Source organism: Pongo pygmaeus, chromosome 2 (genome assembly GCF_028885625.2).
Source record: "Pongo pygmaeus isolate AG05252 chromosome 2, NHGRI_mPonPyg2-v2.0_pri, whole genome shotgun sequence".
NCBI lineage: Eukaryota > Metazoa > Chordata > Mammalia > Primates > Hominidae > Pongo > Pongo pygmaeus.
The window spans coordinates 135,507,649-135,524,972 of NC_085930.1; the positions used below are offsets into that span (position 1 = coordinate 135,507,649).

Consider the following 17,324-nt stretch of genomic DNA (forward strand, 5'->3'; position numbering starts at 1 on the left):
CCTGCCCCCCCACGCCGCCTTCCTCCTCGGCTCCGCACCCCCTTCCTCCTCTCCTCCCCCCTCCTCCTCCGCCGCCGCCGCCGCCACTTTCTCGCTCGCTCCCGTTCCCCGGACGCGGCGGATGAGCCGGCCCCGCTGGGGAAGGCTCCGGGCGGCGGCGGGCGGCCGGGAGGAGGCTGCGTGCTCGGGGCTGGGGCTGCGAGCGGGGTGATTTTGTATTAAAATGAGGAGGAGGAAGAAGAGGCACCCACAGCGGCAGCGGCGGCGGCGGCGGCAGCAGCAGCAGGAGCAGCGGCGGAGAGGGCTGCAGCCCGGGCGGACGCGCGGAGCCGAGCGGGGCACGGCGGCGGCAGCGACAGCGGCCGGGATGAGTCAACTAATAATTTAATGGGGGCAGAGACGGCAGCGAGGGGGAGAGCTAGCGAGGGAGAGAGCGAGAGAAGCAGCCCCGTCCGGGGACGCGCTCACACTCACGCACACACACAAACACACACACACCTCTCCCTGTGCCACCCAGCAACACCCGGCCTCGTCACAACAACAACAGCCGCGGCCGCCCTCTAGCCTGCCCGGGGGCCCAGCCGAAAGCCAGGGCGACTCTAGAGGACGCTGCCCGCCCCCCTCTTTCATTTCAGGAAACTCCTGATCAGTTTTGTTGGGGTTTCTGGGTTTCTTTTCCCCCAAAGTCCTAGTGCCATTGTGGTGCTCGTTGTTTACCTCGGACTCTGGACGAGTGAGAGCTTGGCGACTTTTTGGGGGGAGGGGGCGGGGAGTTTGTCGCTGCCTAGGCGGTGGAGGTGGCTGGGGGTGCCTTCTGATCTTCTTCCTCCTCCCCCTCCCCCCGAACCTCTTCTCTCCTCACTTGCTGGGACCCCAGACGCTCACAGCCCCGCGTCAATGGGCAGGGAGAGGGTCCTTGGGGCTGTTGTCAGCGAGGGCAGAATCAAAAGTGGCATTTTAGTGCCTTTCCGGGGCTTTTCTCGCGACCCTCTGCCCCCCACCCTCGCTGTCCCCCGCTAGATGCCCTCGTTGGGGGTGCGAGGCTGTGGGGAAAAGTTTAAGGTTCGTTAATATTAGTCGCGATTGTTGGGGAGGGGGGTGGGGGTGATTGGAAGGGAGGCGAGGTGGCCTTCCCAGTGCGCGTTCTTCGGGGTTATTGAAGAATAATATTGCAAGTGACAGCCAGAAGTAGACTTTCTGTCCTCACGCCGAAGAACCCGAGCGAGCAGGAGGGAGGGAGAGACGCGAAGAGACCTTTTTTCCTTTTTGAAGACCTTGTCCGCAGTGATTTTTTTTTTTTTTTTTAAAGAGAATCATCAGTCACCACCTCGTTTCCCCAGCACCATCACAGTGTACAGCTCATAACGGGTTTTGCTTTGTTTTTACGATTTCCCCCCAACGAATCACTTGTCAGATCAATTTTATCTTTTTCCTCCTCCCTGCTTCCCACTCTCCCCTCCTCCCCATCGCAAACCCCGTTCTCTGAGGTTAGACATTTTACAAACCCATATATGTTGGTTTTCGAATTGTGATTTTTATTTAAACCCCTTTCTCATGGCTACTCTTCTAGACGTTTATTTCTGCCCTTCCCCCGCTTAGGGGGGCGGGGGTAGGGAAAAGGAAAATAATACAATTTCAGGGGAAGTCGCCTTCAGGTCTGCTGCTGTTTTTTTTTTTTTTTTTTTTTTTTTTTTTTTTAATTAAAAAAAAAAGGACATAGAAAACATCAGTCTTGAACTTCTCTTCAAGAACCCGGGCTGCAAAGGAAATCTCCTTTGTTTTTGTTATTTATATGCTGTCAAGTTTTGAAGTGGTGAGTTTCAGGTCGGTTTTGCTAATTTCACTCAGTAAAACTGCAGTGTTTCTGTTTCTAGATAGTACTTTGCTTCTTTGTCTCTTTAAAAGGTCACAGTGAAAGCTTGGCCTGGATCGTGCTGGCCATATGGAATGGATAAGGGCACAATCTTAAAATGTGATTGTGGGGTTGTGTGGGGGTGAAGGAGGCGATCCAGCTAGAAACTCATTGAAAAGGATCTCACTTTGCAAAAAATCGGTTCTTAACTAGAATTTCGAGATTTTCTTTCTTTTTAAAGGAAATAATTGTTGTTACTGAGTTCACTGTTTTATTCAGTAATTATCATATATGGTCTTAGTTTATGGGCAGATAAATGGGATTTTCAGAAAGTAGCTTGCTTTCTGTGTGGCAACCAGACATTACACTAAAATGGGTTGTAACATGTGTAACTCAAAAGAAACTCTTCAGCCTGGCATCTGTTGAGACCATAGTTAGTTCCTGCTGCTGTCATCCAGGCAGGCCTGTTGGAGGTTGCTCTTTTCAATTCCAAACTGAGGTTTGGTGAACTTTAGCCCGGGCATAGAGTTAAAATGAGTAAATTGGGTGTTTTATGGGCATTTAATTTTGATTTGTAATGTAAAGCTTTTTACACCACGACTTAGTGTTTAATAGATGCTTATAGGTGGGTATTCAAAGGACAGTTTTTCATGACCTATATGATACTTTAGATTGTCAATACATTAAATTATAATGTATCACTTTCATTTGCTGTACAGTTTCTAGTGTTGTTAAGCCTCATGATTACTTAATATGTTTTATAGCATTAACTTTGATGCTGTTGGCTACACCCCCTCCCTTTTTTTCCACTTAAATTGCCCCAAGGGCTAAAGATTTTTCTTTTCAAATCATATGTTTTAAAATTCATCTTCTGCTCTAGCATGAGGCAACCAATTTCAGAAAAAGCAGCTCTGTGTTATCCACATGAAACATTATAAAGAGTGTTTTGAATAAGTTAATAATCATCTCTTTCTAATTTTGGCTTTAGACTGCAGTTTAATATAATGGAAAAGAGTAATCTTGCTAAAAAGTGGTTTAAAAAGGCACATTTATTGTTAATGAACCTCATAACCAAAAACAGATGGGACCTCTATCAACGGTAAACCTTTAGTTCTCAGTGTGCCACTCTGGAGTACAAAGATAAATAGCCATTAATTTTTCTCAAACTTTATAGTTCTTCAACTGGCATTCTTAAGGTTGCTTTTAAACTTCCAGATTATCATTGCTGCCCCCCTTTTCTTGATTATATGGTAAGAAGTAGGCTATGGTTAAACAGAAGAAAAAAATATTTACAGAAAAGCCATGCTAATACAAACTGGCTTTCAACAAATCCAGATTTAAATAGCTCCAGTGTAAGAATTTACAACAAAAACAAGCTATGTCAAATTACTAGACAGCTAGGAAAAATGGTAATTATTCTCTCTGGTTTTCCTAAATATGATCCCCTTAGTTTCATAAGCTCAATATTTCAAATACCATCAAAGTTCATAAAATAATTCTACTTACGTGTTCTTATCAATTCTAATTAAAACTATACTTTAAAAATGACTTTGATATTGTCTAATCACTTTACTATAAATGATGGGAAAATTGATATCTAATATATAACTGAAAATAATTATCTGTTAATTTTTTTGAAGTTAATTACACTGTTAACGCCATTGCATGCTGACGTTATTTCTGAATACTGGATATTTTGTTTTACCAGTATCATCAAGGTTTTTTGTTTGTGTTTTGTTTTTTTTTTTAATTGAGCTTGGCACTTCAACCTGATGTGCATATCACGAAGTGTATTCAATTTTTTAAAAATATTTATTGTTAACAGCCCTCTATTACTAATGGACACCTAAATACTAACTCTAAAACACATGAGTTTTAATGCATCAGTACGTTGGATATTTGAAAACCCTTCACTTCTTCCTGTTTCTTTAGGGGTAAACTGATCCAATCACATCTTTGACCCAAAACTTGACTAGATCTGTCACATACTCTTGGAACTTTGACAGTAGAAAACTTTTTCTATGCATTAATTTACAAAAGCCAATGGGGAGTTTAAAAAGCAGTTAGATGTTTGTTACCTTCTTTTGAGATGGTTTATGTTTTTTCTCATAAGAATTAATATACATACACATATAAAATATATACATATGAAACATATACATTAGATTTCTAATATTTTGAACTGTGATCATCTTTCCATCCTTTATTAAAGTGTTTCTGTTGTATTTTGTAATGAGTTTCTAGTTGTTAAAAATTGGGACTACATAAGTACAATTTGCTGTTTTCTTTTTAGCTATACTTGTAATAATTCTTGTTCTAAAAGTAAGCCCATTTTTCCCCACTTAGTTTTTTTATAGGTCAATTACCTTTTTATTCATGTGTATTGGTACAGTTTCCACAGATCATTTTGTTAATTTGAATAAGAATGTAAGGCTATCATCTAGAAATACAGTAACATCTGTATCATATCTAGATAGGCCATTTTACAAATACATTATATTTGTGGAGAGATATCTAGAGCTAAAATATTTACATAGGACACATATATACACGTAGGTCCCCACCCAATTATAACATGTCTTCTTTTTAAATTCTGGCAGGTGATCTTTAGACAGTGACTGAGTATGGATCATTTGAACGAGGCAACTCAGGGGAAAGAACATTCAGAAATGTCTAACAATGTGAGTGATCCGAAGGGTCCACCAGCCAAGATTGCACGCCTGGAGCAGAACGGGAGCCCGCTAGGAAGAGGAAGGCTTGGGAGTACAGGTGCAAAAATGCAGGGAGTGCCTTTAAAACACTCGGGCCATCTGATGAAAACCAACCTTAGGAAAGGTAAATACTTTCAAGCCAAATCTTGGAAAGCCGAAAGCCCTGTTGTCTACACAAGGCCACACTGTGTGGGGGTGGAATGGCAGAACATGTTTTGTATACTCTGCCTTTATTCTCCTTATGGTCTTACATTAGTTACATTCTGGGTCCTTAGTATCAATCATGTTGGAAAGTATAGGCTCCATGCTTGGGTGGAGCGTTTTACTATAGACTGGAATCATGGAACATTTTGGGTAATAAGGACTGAATTAAATATAATGGTTTTAGTTTTGGCAAGGGTCCATTCAAAAGGTGTTATAGTAGAGGATTGTAGGCGGCTGTTTCTTTAAAATAACCTGATTAAGAATAAAACACTTAGGTGATGTGAGAGTTACCCTAGCTTCTTCCTAAGATTCTTAGTTGTAGGGCAGTTTCAGAGATCTTGGAAATCTTATGTAGAAGTTTGGTAATGTTATTTTTTGTGGCTTATTTTCTTAAGAGCAAATTCATTAGCAGTAAAAAATCTGATGATTCTAGTTTTTGATTTTTGTTTTAATTGCGTATTTTTGATGAAGAAAGAACAGATTTAGGCAAGTTTATAAGGGGAAGATGTGTAACTGTGTGACTCTTTTTCTTTTCTACCAATATTAAATTGATGCAGTTTAACAACTTTGACTGTGTTTAACAGTGTTGTTCCTGTAAAGCAGTGCCTACTCTGGGTGTAATGCATGTGCCTCATAAGGAGTTTCATGTTGTGTCTGAATAACATGTATAGGAATCAGATGTTCCTTACATTTGCTAAGCAATGGATAAAAATGCTATATTTTAGCAACCAAGGATATTAAGTAGATAAAGTTAGAAGGCAGAGGAATTTCATTGTGTTTGATGCATAACATTTATCATACAATCATTTATTTTTTCCTTGGTTTGGCGAAAACAAAGAATATATTGATCCTGAAATGAACAGACACAGCAGTCCGTATTGTTAGATCTTTATCTATTAAAAATGGGAAAACAGCACTTCAGCAAATTCTTTGGCCTCTACTCATGATTACCCTATTTATTGATTGTTTGCCAAGAATGTATGCATCTTAAGAAAGCCAGGGTAAGAGCATTAAAAATATAATTTATTACGGCTTTTCAAACAGAGTGCATTAATATCGTACTGTGAAGCACTGGGGCTCTATAAAAAAGACTTTCTGACGCCTGCAAACATGTAAGTTCCATAAATTCCTAAATAGGAGATTTCAGCTGTCTCTGGTATTATGTGATATTTGCACAGCAAACTTTAATGCCAGGACAGTTTTAGACAAGGATTCTACAGACTTCACTGCTCCTTATGGCAGACGTGCTGTTTACACAGGCTCATAAACCTTCAGCAAAAGCTTCTAAGACTGCCTTCAGGTTTAAATCATGTGGTATTTTTAGCATTCAGCAGTGACCAGTGCTCTCCCCTTTAAATGCTGGAAGGTTATGAAGTTGCTGTAGTTGGAACTCTCACCAAACACTAGCACAAATAATCAGACAGTTCAGAAAAGGCTTATGTTCAGCATTACTCCCAGGAACGGGAGGGTAACCGCAACAGTTTGCTAGAAGGTCTGTAATTAGATAGTACTATTGTCACTTTATAGCCATCTTTATTATTTTAGGGTACCTCTAAACATGCTCAATAAAATCCACAATAAATCCAATATATTTCAATAGTTTGAAAACCCTGCAGTTATTTCATAGATCTAAGGAAAAGCATATTGTAGAGTACATCTGATTCATCCTACAAAAGGAAAAATAAATGTATATGTTTTTGTTGTACTTACCCAACTCTTTGAAGATATCAGGACAGGAGGAGGAAGAACTAAAAGTACAGTAAATTCACTTCCTGCTCAAATGCTTTTTGGTTTTGTTTTGTTTTGTTTTGGATGTATTCTAAAAATGCAGTTTAATTGTAGGAGGGTCTCAGATACTCCAAATAACAAAATTGCTAAAGTCTTTTTGTGGGTTTTTATTAACATTTTCATCTTATTTTTCATGTGCATGGTTTCTGTCTGACAGGTGCTAGATGAAAATTATGGCTGAGATGAGAAAACACTACTAAGAAAAAGGGATTGAATGTTTTTATTTGTTTAGGCGATTTTGCCAAAATATCTTCAAACCAAGGAAGGAATCACCAGTTTGCATATTACTATATTTGCTATGGTCTCCCCAAGTTGTCTTCCGATCCCCGACGGGTTCTCTCTCTGGTATAAAACAGCTGAATGAATGACAAAAATATTGGCAAGCTCTGTGGCTTGTTTTTCATGCCTAGCCTGTTGGTACCTCCGAATGAGTTTGAGTTTTTCTAAGTAAACCTAAAGGGTTTTGTCAGACCTAGAATCTCTTGTGAACAGTTCACTAAAGCTTTGGTGAAGACTCACATGTAGAAAGATGTGGCTGTTTTAGTGCCGGCTTTTGTTCAGCAGAAACGAGCAAATAGAGAATCTTTGAAGGGCCTCTCTGGTGTCAGTAGGAAATCCTGATTTTTAGCTACGGTTGGTGTGCACTAAGACATCTTCAGAAGTTGGTATGATTCTGTGAGTCCAGAGGACAGAGCTTATAGAGGCGTTAGTATTGTAGGACTAATTGTGGATCCTGGGTGCCCTGTTAAAGTAACCCTTGTCATCATTTATGCTAAAGATGATACCCTTCTGGCAGTTTGCCACAGTACAATTCAGATGCATCTGCTTTTAACCCTTTTCCGTTATCATTGGAAGTCTGACAGTGCGCTGCGTAAACACCTTGTGTACCACAGCATTCCGTAATACCAATTTCTAGAAGAAGCCTCTTTCTAATAGTAGTGTGGCCTGTGCTTATTAATCATCTGGCTACTGAGTTACTATATTGGATTAAAATAAAGAGAGAGCACACCAAATCTATGCATATTCCTTTATCCAAGTATATCAGTTTCCTTTTCTGTCTCTCATTTTTACCTTATTTACTGTAACAAAGATTGTTGATTTTAAAGACTTATGGGTACCGTGCTCTCTTTTTAGTTAGGTAGGTTAAATGAATATTCATAAAAGCAAATGTTATTTTTCTACATTATGCAGACATTGAAATTGTGTATTATGAGCACCAGTTTGGTTAAGTACTTTTTGTGGAACCAGTTAGAGTTAATATCTAAAAAAGGAAGAAAATGAAAATTCGTGGTCAAAGATAATTTGTTTGGACACAAACCCAGGAAAAGTTTATTATTAACAAAATCATGTAAGCAGTAGAAAGGTGGGTTCTTCTGAAGATAAATAGTGAGTTATGTTTGCATACTGTATACTTCTCATAGCAAATTAGAGAAGACACATTTATTTCTCTTTCGTCACCATTATTATTTGATCAGAAAGGTAATTCTGCATTCATTGCTTTTGGAAAATGCACTGTTAATTTAGAGCACAACTTACCTTAGGACCAAGTTCATATTCTACTTAAATATTTCTGTTACAACTTTAAATAATATGAGAATGTATATATTTGTGTGCATTTGCCTGTAGTTCTGTACCCAGTCTGCCTTGGAAGCACAGTGAATCTCTTGTGATTATTTATTTTCATGGCTAATTTTTCCTCCCCCCCATCCACAAGCTGTATTTCTGAAGATTGTTGGTTTTCCATCTCTTCTTCATCTTTTTGATAGGAACCATGCTGCCAGTTTTCTGTGTGGTGGAACATTATGAAAACGCCATTGAATATGATTGCAAGGAGGAGCATGCAGAATTTGTGCTGGTGAGAAAGGATATGCTTTTCAACCAGCTGATCGAAATGGCATTGCTGTCTCTAGGTTATTCACATAGCTCTGCTGCCCAGGCCAAAGGTAAATAATGTGTACGTGGGGTTGGAAAAATTGCTTGGCATTCTTTGTTTACCTTGCAGAGAAAGCACTGAATATTTTTATTCAAAGAACTGTAGCCTGTGTATTACATTGGTTCCTTATAGGCTGTGGCTTTAAAAAATTGGCTTAATTCAGTTTGGTTTAGTTAACACACATTTTGCTCATGTGGAATGTCGAGGTAGATTTTTTTTTTTAAATTACTTCAGCTGAATCATTAGTATGCTTATTGACCTTAATAATCTGCTCCACTGAGGACCCACAAGGAAGTGAGGAGTGTATTTGAGCAGATGGACTGTTGAGAGTCAATTTGCATTTATGACTGAATATCTAGTTCTGTTTCTTTTATTCTGTTTCTGATGGTTTTATGGACTGTAAAGTATTTTTCAATGCTGATTCCCACTGCAATAGAGAATCTTATCTAAATTGTAAAGCCATTTAGAACTGGTTCAGCTATGTCTTATTAGAACTTCCTGTAAGTTAGGAAAATGTGGCCTTATGCATAGGTTTTATTGATGGGGTTTTATTTCCAAAATAATAACAACCCTACAGTCATTTACATAATTTTACAATTTGGAAAGCTAAGCTGTGAATATTTTCATTGACCTGCCTTTTAGAGGGAAGGGAATCATTCAAACAGAAATAACGGTATTACTTGTGGTAGGAGTAGTAGAAAAGAAAAGAACACCCTTCTGCTAGATATATTATCTGAGGGTAAAATATTTATTGACATATTCTCTTTATCTGAAATAGGGCTAATCCAGGTTGGAAAGTGGAATCCAGTTCCACTGTCTTACGTGACAGATGCCCCTGATGCTACAGTAGCAGATATGCTTCAAGATGTGTATCATGTGGTCACATTGAAAATTCAGTTACACAGGTGAGTCAAGACAGCAAATCTAGGGTGAAACATTCTTCTTACCTGGTCTTTTGAAATGAAGCATTTCTCTCTGTTTGACCTTCAATTTTTTTTAGTCTGTGTTTCAGAAAGGTTAATACAGATCAATTTTGTTACCCTACCCTTCTGCCTTTTTTCCTAACTTCAATGTATAATTTAAAAGCAATCCCCCCCCCACACACACACACAAAATGTGTAGGTTTGTGGAGGTTATCAAAAGACAAGACTTTTTACGTTTAGTCAATTAAATAATGCATCACAAGAAGGCATTTTACATAAAGTTTACTTAAGAAAAAAATGTTTTTGCATATCATGAACAGTGCCATCTGTGTACATTTTGTGAAAGACTGTCTTATTCACTATTACCACAGTCTTATTTATTTATTTATTTATGATTTTAATTCGTATGAACAGAGTAATGAAAGGAAATCAGTTAATACATTAAAGCTTTTCACGATGGCTCAGGAGAAAGCAGTACACCTTAAATTGTCTTCCCAAGCGCATCAGAGCAGGAAGGTAGAAGTAACATGAAAAAATAGCCACCACAGGCAGCTGATGTATAATTCATGCATCGATACAGCAGATGTGTTGTATAAAGTAATTAACTAATCGGAACAATCAGGAGACCGAGAGCAATCTCCAGATGCATCTGTTTGATGCGCAAAATGAAATCTGTCTGTCTTAAAGGAATGTTCTGCAGCGGGATGCAATCTTGTAATAATCCCCTTTCTAATCTATGTCTCAAATAGTTGCCCCAAACTAGAAGACTTGCCTCCCGAACAATGGTCGCACACCACAGTGAGGAATGCTCTGAAGGACTTACTGAAAGATATGAATCAGAGTTCGTTGGCCAAGGAGTGCCCCCTTTCACAGGTACTTAGCATAGCATGTAATAAATAATAAGACATCATGGGCAACCCTGATTTGAGGTTTGATGGAGCTCCCTGGTTTAAAGCAACTGGTATCTGAAGGAAGAATCTGCCAAAAATGCAAAGTGACTTGACCACTGGTGACCTTTTAAAATATGCCTGATTCCTTGTGAACAGAGCCTATAGGCTTTTTCTCCCTTGGGGAAAAGAGCCAAAGGACTGTTTACAGGAAAAACAGTTCTGTGGAAGACTCCGCTGGCTAATTTTTAGATTCGTCTTCTGAGTGCTATTAGCATGATGGCTACATTCTCCTGAATGCCCTTATTTAAGAAAGAGTCGAGGTGGTACTACTCCCACAAAGCTTCGGTGAGAGGGAATGGCAGTGTCAGTGTTAATGTGTAAAACTTCACCGTGCTATCTGAGTAAAATAACAGTACAATTCTTGGATACTTTACTCATTACTAAAAAATTAAAAGTATTTTGGTACAAATAATTATTAAAATAATTACTCTTAACTAAAGGTTGAATAGTTGTTAATTCATTAGGATTTTGTGACCAGTTTTGTGGCTTTGGTTTACTTCTTTTCTGTTTTTTTAAGTGGAATTTTCTTTTTTCCCTCTGAGATGCCTGTCATACCATCAGGGATTTTTGAAATGAAATAAAGATTTTTTAATTATTTTCCTTGATTTCTTTTTTTAGAATAAATTTGGTGGAGGGCAGCTAAAACGCTAGATAGAGACTGCCTACCTGCTTATAGACAGAAAATCAAACATCATTTTTGATGAAACTCAGCTGATTTCAAATAAAAAAGAAAAAGGATGCCGTGAACCTGCTCTTAAAGGGCTGCTTTTGTGGTCACCATGTAAATGTGTTATAGTCATCCCCTCAGTACTCAAACCCATTTTAAGGCCATTCCATGATACAGTATAATTAAAATGTTGGTCCAACTAGATTTTTACCAAATTTTTAATGCTATCTTTTAATTTGAGTTTTAATTCTGAATATTAATCTTAGCCATTTGAACTTGAACTGTAGGACGCTGCTGTAAACATTTCTGCAGTTGAGAGATCTCAAAGTGTATTTCTGCTATATTCTGAGTAGCAGATATTCTCAAAATGTGTTTCTAATGTGAGGCTCATGAAGATTATTGGGTACCTTTGAAGGGAATCTTGTCAGCTTTGTGCTTCTGTTTCATAGAAACTCCATGCATTTCAGATTTGCTAAGTTACATTCCAACATTTTTACTTTGATATTTGCTAGAAATTTTAGGAATGAAGCAAATGAATTAAGTTTATAATTAATAGCTTCCTATATTCTTCTAAAATAAGCTGTAGCCACAGGTTACATATTCTCTGTATTGTTAAGTGTCCGTTTCTTGCAATTCAGAGAAAACTCTTATTTGTCATTTCAGTTATACCTACAGCTAATCTCCTATCTTCCCTCTCACCCTTGGAATAGAGAGGATATGAATTTATAACCATCAAATAAAAGTAATTTAAATTAATTAATCACAAATGAATAGGATGATAGAATAAAAGGGTGACTCTTACTTCAGGGACTTTGTTTCGCAGACAACTCCAGATAACATGTTACATGGTTGCTAACATTTGAAAATTTGAAATGATCTAGAAATAAACTTTTTAAAAACTCAGTTAAAATATAATGTAAACACCCAGTACTGGAATCGCATGTGTCTTTATGTTACTAAATGTCCCATTGATCTTGGAGGCATATTCAGACAAAGACTTAAGGCATTTACTATGAGCTGAAGAAGAGGATGTCGGTACAAATATTTATTGATAGAGTCAGTGAGAACTAACTGTTAAATGATATCAACATTCCGCCAATAAACTCCACCTCGCTATAACTTTATAAACAGAATTGTGAATTTACTTAATGTTATCATGCAAAATGAATTGCATACAATTATAACATTACGTAGAATGACAAAATGTAATTCAGGACTTGGTTTTGGAGTCATACATTGGTGAATTTCTGTAGAGAGAGGTTTTCAGATATATGGCTTCCTGTGACTGGATACCTCACTGTAATCATTAAGTGATGGAGCTAGGCTACAATTTCAACATCAGTTATAATTGCAGTATTCTTTTCCTTAAAAAAACTTCTAAAAATTATGCATAGTTTAGCAGTGAAAGCAAATATTTGAAATTAATTTAACAATATGAAAAAATGTAAATTGTTCTCTAAATGAGGTACTTATTTTATATTTTGCTGAATCATCTTCTCTTTTTCTACGAATCTAATACTCCAGTCAGAATGTTTTCAACATAAACTGTTTTCTGTTTGCTTCTTTATTATGTTTTTCTGTCTAGAGTTATTAAGATGGGAGATGCAAGTTCCCTAAAGCCTATGTCCAAAATATATGCCAAGTTTGACAAAACTACTCTTTTTCCTATGGTTAAGATTTGGTGATGAAGATGTCATGGTGAAAAAAGCCTAGCAAATAAATATGGCCTCAGTCTTGAGCAAAATGGGACCTAGCACCAAGAAATGCCAAGTATTAAGCCCTTTCTTCCCCTGTGGAGTGTTGGTTTATTCATGGGAGAGAACCTTTAGCATGCAATTCACCATACACATTTTACTGTACAGTATGGGTTTTATTTTGTTGAATATGATAAAGTACTTCAGTAGCAAGTATGGCTACAGGGGCCCTAAATACTACAGTTAGTAGAAAGTTCACCCCGTGGGCAGGTAAATTCCTTTTATAGAGCAGGGGCCAAGAGGAGTGGAACTGGGGAGCCACCAGGATTTTGCCTGGGGTGTTGAATAAGCCCTGCCTCCAATGCTCTTAGGACGATTGTCTAATACTTGCTAAGCAAATGTCCATTTGGACTTGGATTCTTAGGACCAGAAGGGATTATCCTTCCTAGGCTCCTCCTTTTGACAATTGAAGGAGCCAGTGTCCCTGGAGATTAAAGTCACGGTGCAATGACTAACAAGAAAGTCCTGACTTGCTAAGCCTATGTCCTTGCCTGACAATAAATTTTAAAGTGCTGATTTGGCTACTTGGGAGGCTGAGGCAGGAGAATTGCTTGAACCCAGGAGGCGGAGGTTGCAGTGAGCCGAGATCGCACCACTGCACTCTAGTTTGGTGACAGAGCGAGACTCCGTCTCAAAAAAAAAAGGGAATACTTACATTTGGATACAATAATGTTTTCTTTGATAATATTCATAAGGTTTTCTCCAGCTGCAGAAATTCCTAAGTGGGCTTGGTTTGATTTACAACTCATGCCTTTATTTCTGTTATCGCTTTCCTATCATAAATCTGCCCAAACAGATTGACACTAATTTATTAAATTCTTTGTACCATGTATTTTTTTATATTTGTAAAGTGTTCTAAGACATAAGAAACGCTTAGCTCATTATAGGTCTGAGGTTAGATGTTTTGTTGTTACTTTTGTTTTTTTCAGTGGATGTGGTTAGGTAAGTTGGATGGTGCATTCTGAACTGCAGCTAAGGAGAGAATAAACACTGATTTGGGGACAAGAGAGCCTGTAGTCATAAAACTTTTGAGGATATGGATTTGGGAGGAAAATTGGGAATTTAAAAAGTAAACATTTGTATTCATAATAAAACATTACATTTTGATGCTTATTTTCCCTGGAGTTTTAGAAATTGCATTTAAAAACTAGATAAATATATATACATTCTGATACAGGGTAGATTCATTTTGTTAAGCAAAGGTCAGCTATTCTACCAGCGTAATGTCTTCCTTCTAAAAATGTTTAGGTCAAATATTTCATGGAGGTTTTACTCTGATTTGCGCATTTTTACCTTCCCTCTTTCACCACACATGTGGGCATACATACACACTCGCGCGCGCACACGCGCACACACACACGTCACAACTTTCACATTTTTAAGGCATTGGATTATTTTCTATCTTATTTCTCACCTGGAAAAGATATCTTTAAGCCAAGTCATATAAAGTGGGTGAGAAGTGTTATTTTTATTTTCAAGTTGCAAAATATATATAAAATAAATTTAAATTTGAACATTCCATTTAGAAGTAATATTGAGAAAGATGATTTTCCAATTTTCCTTTTATTCACAGCTTCCTAGGATCTCTAATATGTTGGACAATTTATTTATTAATGGAAAAATAAATTTTAAAAAGAAACTACCTCGTGCTCCTGAAGCTTAGCTTCAGTACTGCTCTCCTGAAACGTGACAGTCATTTCCGTAGGAATTAAATATACTTACGTGTTTAGTTGATTTTCAGTCTGTATTATAAATGATACTGGAGCAACAATTACAAATCTATAATGTTATACAAATGTGTTTTTAATAAACTGTACTTTATTTTACAGTTTTTGGACTATAATGACATGTTTCTTAAAATTTTAAATCAGTTTTAGTAATCACATTCTTAAGAGAATAGCCAGCATCAGTGTTCATATACTGCATTTCACATGAGAGTCTAATCTATGAAATTTGTTCACATTCATATATTCAAAAGTATGTATTGACAGTCTGCCGTATGCCAGGCAATCCATTTCCTATGTAGTGTTAAGGATATAACATCTTATTAGTTGAAATAATAGTATTACACTTTCATTTAGTGCTTTTGATGTATCAAGAGTGCCTTTGGTCCCCCTAAGTAGGATATATAGTTTTATATCCCCATTTTTAAATGAGGAACCTGAGGCACAGAATGTTGACATGAGTGTCCATGGCTACATCGCTGGTGAAGCAGAAGGGTGAGACTTCATACCCAGAGCCCGTGAGCTTCACCAAGTAGCCTTTTCATCACATACCACAGATAAAGGAAATTTAAAAAAGACAAAATGAAAGCCTCTCAGATGAATTGGATAGGTTTTATAATATGCTTTGATTTCTCTAAAGTAGTGATAACTACTTGTAGTTTTCCAAGTGTATTTATTCTCATTGCTGAAAATTTTCTTTAACGTGTTTTGGTTTTGTGTTTTTGATTTTTTGTTTGTATGTTGTCTTGTTTTAAAAGTACATTGCTGTCATATCAAGCCCCTAATCATGGGTGATCTAGACAGGAACTGACTTTTGGGATAACTTGGTATTTGGGACGTTCCAGAAGATTTGCCGCTATAGTTCTGTGCGGTTACTTCTCTTTCCTGTTCTTTCATATCCTCAAGACCAGTAGGCATAATTATACTAATAGCCCTTTGTTTTGAACCCCAAGGTAACATTAGTTATTTTTATTAGAAATAGTGGGCAGATGAATTTCTTGGGTCTGTTTGAAAATACAGACTCTAGTCATGAGACTGGCCTGATCCAGTGAACGAGTCTTTTACGAGCAGCTCCATTTTAAAATAAAAGGATTTCTGTTTGAGATGAGCTGGAACGATTTTGTACTTGCCCCTTCCCAGTATAAAATTATCTTATGTTTAAACATCATATATTTTGAAGAAAAGCTCTACAGAGAATCTTCTTTCCTTTTTAAAATTACAAAACTTTCCCTAGTTTTTACCCTACTGACCATGGGAATCTTAGATTATAGATATCTGCTTTGCCAGGCACTGAAGTACTTGATACTAATTGGATATTATGACCACTTTTCAGCAATTGTATTACTGTAATGGTGGGATCCATAAAGGAAATGGTAAACCTGTCTTATATGGGTAGTTGTGTGAATTGCAAAACTTACATCAAATAATTTTTTTGCCTCGTCTTTTGAACCAGTCATGACATCATTCTAGTTCCTTTTTCAACTTAGTGAGATGTCTGCTCTGTGTTAATATTATAATATGTATAATCTACAACAGAATTGTCCTCCAAATTGCAAGTTTTCCTTTTTGAATCTAATATATCAGGCTCATTTTTAGATGACTTAGATACATAAGGATTTTATTGTAGCTTGATGTTAGCTCTCTGTAACCTTTCAGATATATTAATCAAAAAAGCCAAACTTAATAAAGCATCTAACTTAAAATGGATTGATCTCATATATTTTATAGCCACTATCTTTTCACAATAGTAAAACATAAAAGAGTTTAAGCTATGCCAATTTAGAGAGTGCTTAACAATGTGTAATTACTTTATTTTCACTTAGTAGATTTTTACCTGTGCCTTGTTTCAGATCTGAACAGGTTTCCTTTGACCTCAAAATCACTAATGCAAGGAAAATTACCGTATCATGAGAGTATTTTTCCTCTTTTTTTTTTTTTTTTTTTTGCCTGATGCTTAGAATAATAAATACTCCCAAGGCTTAAGAGTAGACATGGCCTGAGAGAAAGCCTATTAAATGCTGTTTTCTAATGGTTTTAAAAAACAACTTAACCAAATCGTGCTAACCAAACTGATTTTCTTGCTAAAACAGAACTAGTTTTAGAGTATATTTTAGACATCTTTTTTTCTCAATTACTAGTTAAACTTGAAGTTGGGCTCTATCTGGATTTGCTTTATAGATCTGCTTCATTTCATGCCAGATTTGGGCAAACCATGAACAACCCCCCACTCCAAAAAAAAAATCCAGATAATCAAAACAAACAGATACACGAACTCAATTTCCCCCTCTTTCGTTGGAAACTGCTTGATTATAACGTGCTCTGAGTATAAAAAACATAAGAGAGCCTTTAACATAACAGAGGAGAGCCTCAGCCCTGGTTCTGCAGCTCATTGCCAATTGAAGTAAGGAACGCTCTGGCTGTTGGGACTTTTAAATCTAGAGTTAAAAGTTATTTGTTCCGTTTAGCATTTTTAAAATGATTCTATTAGGAATTGTATGTGCTTCAGTTTTAATTTTAACTCATAATGATTGTAAAGCATCCTGGGATGCTCGCATGAAGGGCGCTACAGAAATATAAGATTGTATTGTGTTCTAATATGCAGTCTTACGGGGTGCTGGAGTTTCATCATGGACAATTCATAAGGTTGCAGAATTCCTCATGGCAGAGAAGGTGGCTGACTTCTTTAGCAGTCTTTTTCTCTCATTCTTACTCTGAAACTTTGTTCTCTTTAGTCATCATCTTTCTCTCTTAAAGAAAATTGATTATTTTCTATTGTAATATTTTCCCATAGAAATGCTAATCTAATTTAGTTTACTCA

The 17,324-nt window shown here is 37.2% G+C and overlaps 1 protein-coding gene across 6 annotated transcripts in view; it reads left to right on the forward strand.

Annotated features, from left to right (window-relative positions):
* SATB1 (SATB homeobox 1) overlaps nt 1-17,324 on the forward strand; it is a 97,176-nt gene that overhangs the window by 20,072 nt on the left and 59,780 nt on the right. For 3 of the 6 annotated variants that reach the window (XM_054480297.2, XM_054480295.2, XM_054480296.2), the window contains exons 2-5: nt 4,453-4,687; nt 8,322-8,498; nt 9,267-9,393; nt 10,161-10,284. In XM_054480297.2, coding sequence (XP_054336272.1) covers nt 4,477-4,687; nt 8,322-8,498; nt 9,267-9,393; nt 10,161-10,284 — 639 coding nt within the window. In that variant the 5' untranslated portion in view covers nt 4,453-4,476. Of the gene's footprint in view, nt 1-1,099; nt 1,814-4,452; nt 4,688-8,321; nt 8,499-9,266; nt 9,394-10,160; nt 10,285-17,324 lie in introns of those variants that run through there. The other 3 variants (XM_054480294.2, XM_054480298.2, XM_054480299.2) reach the window with 2 other exon arrangements.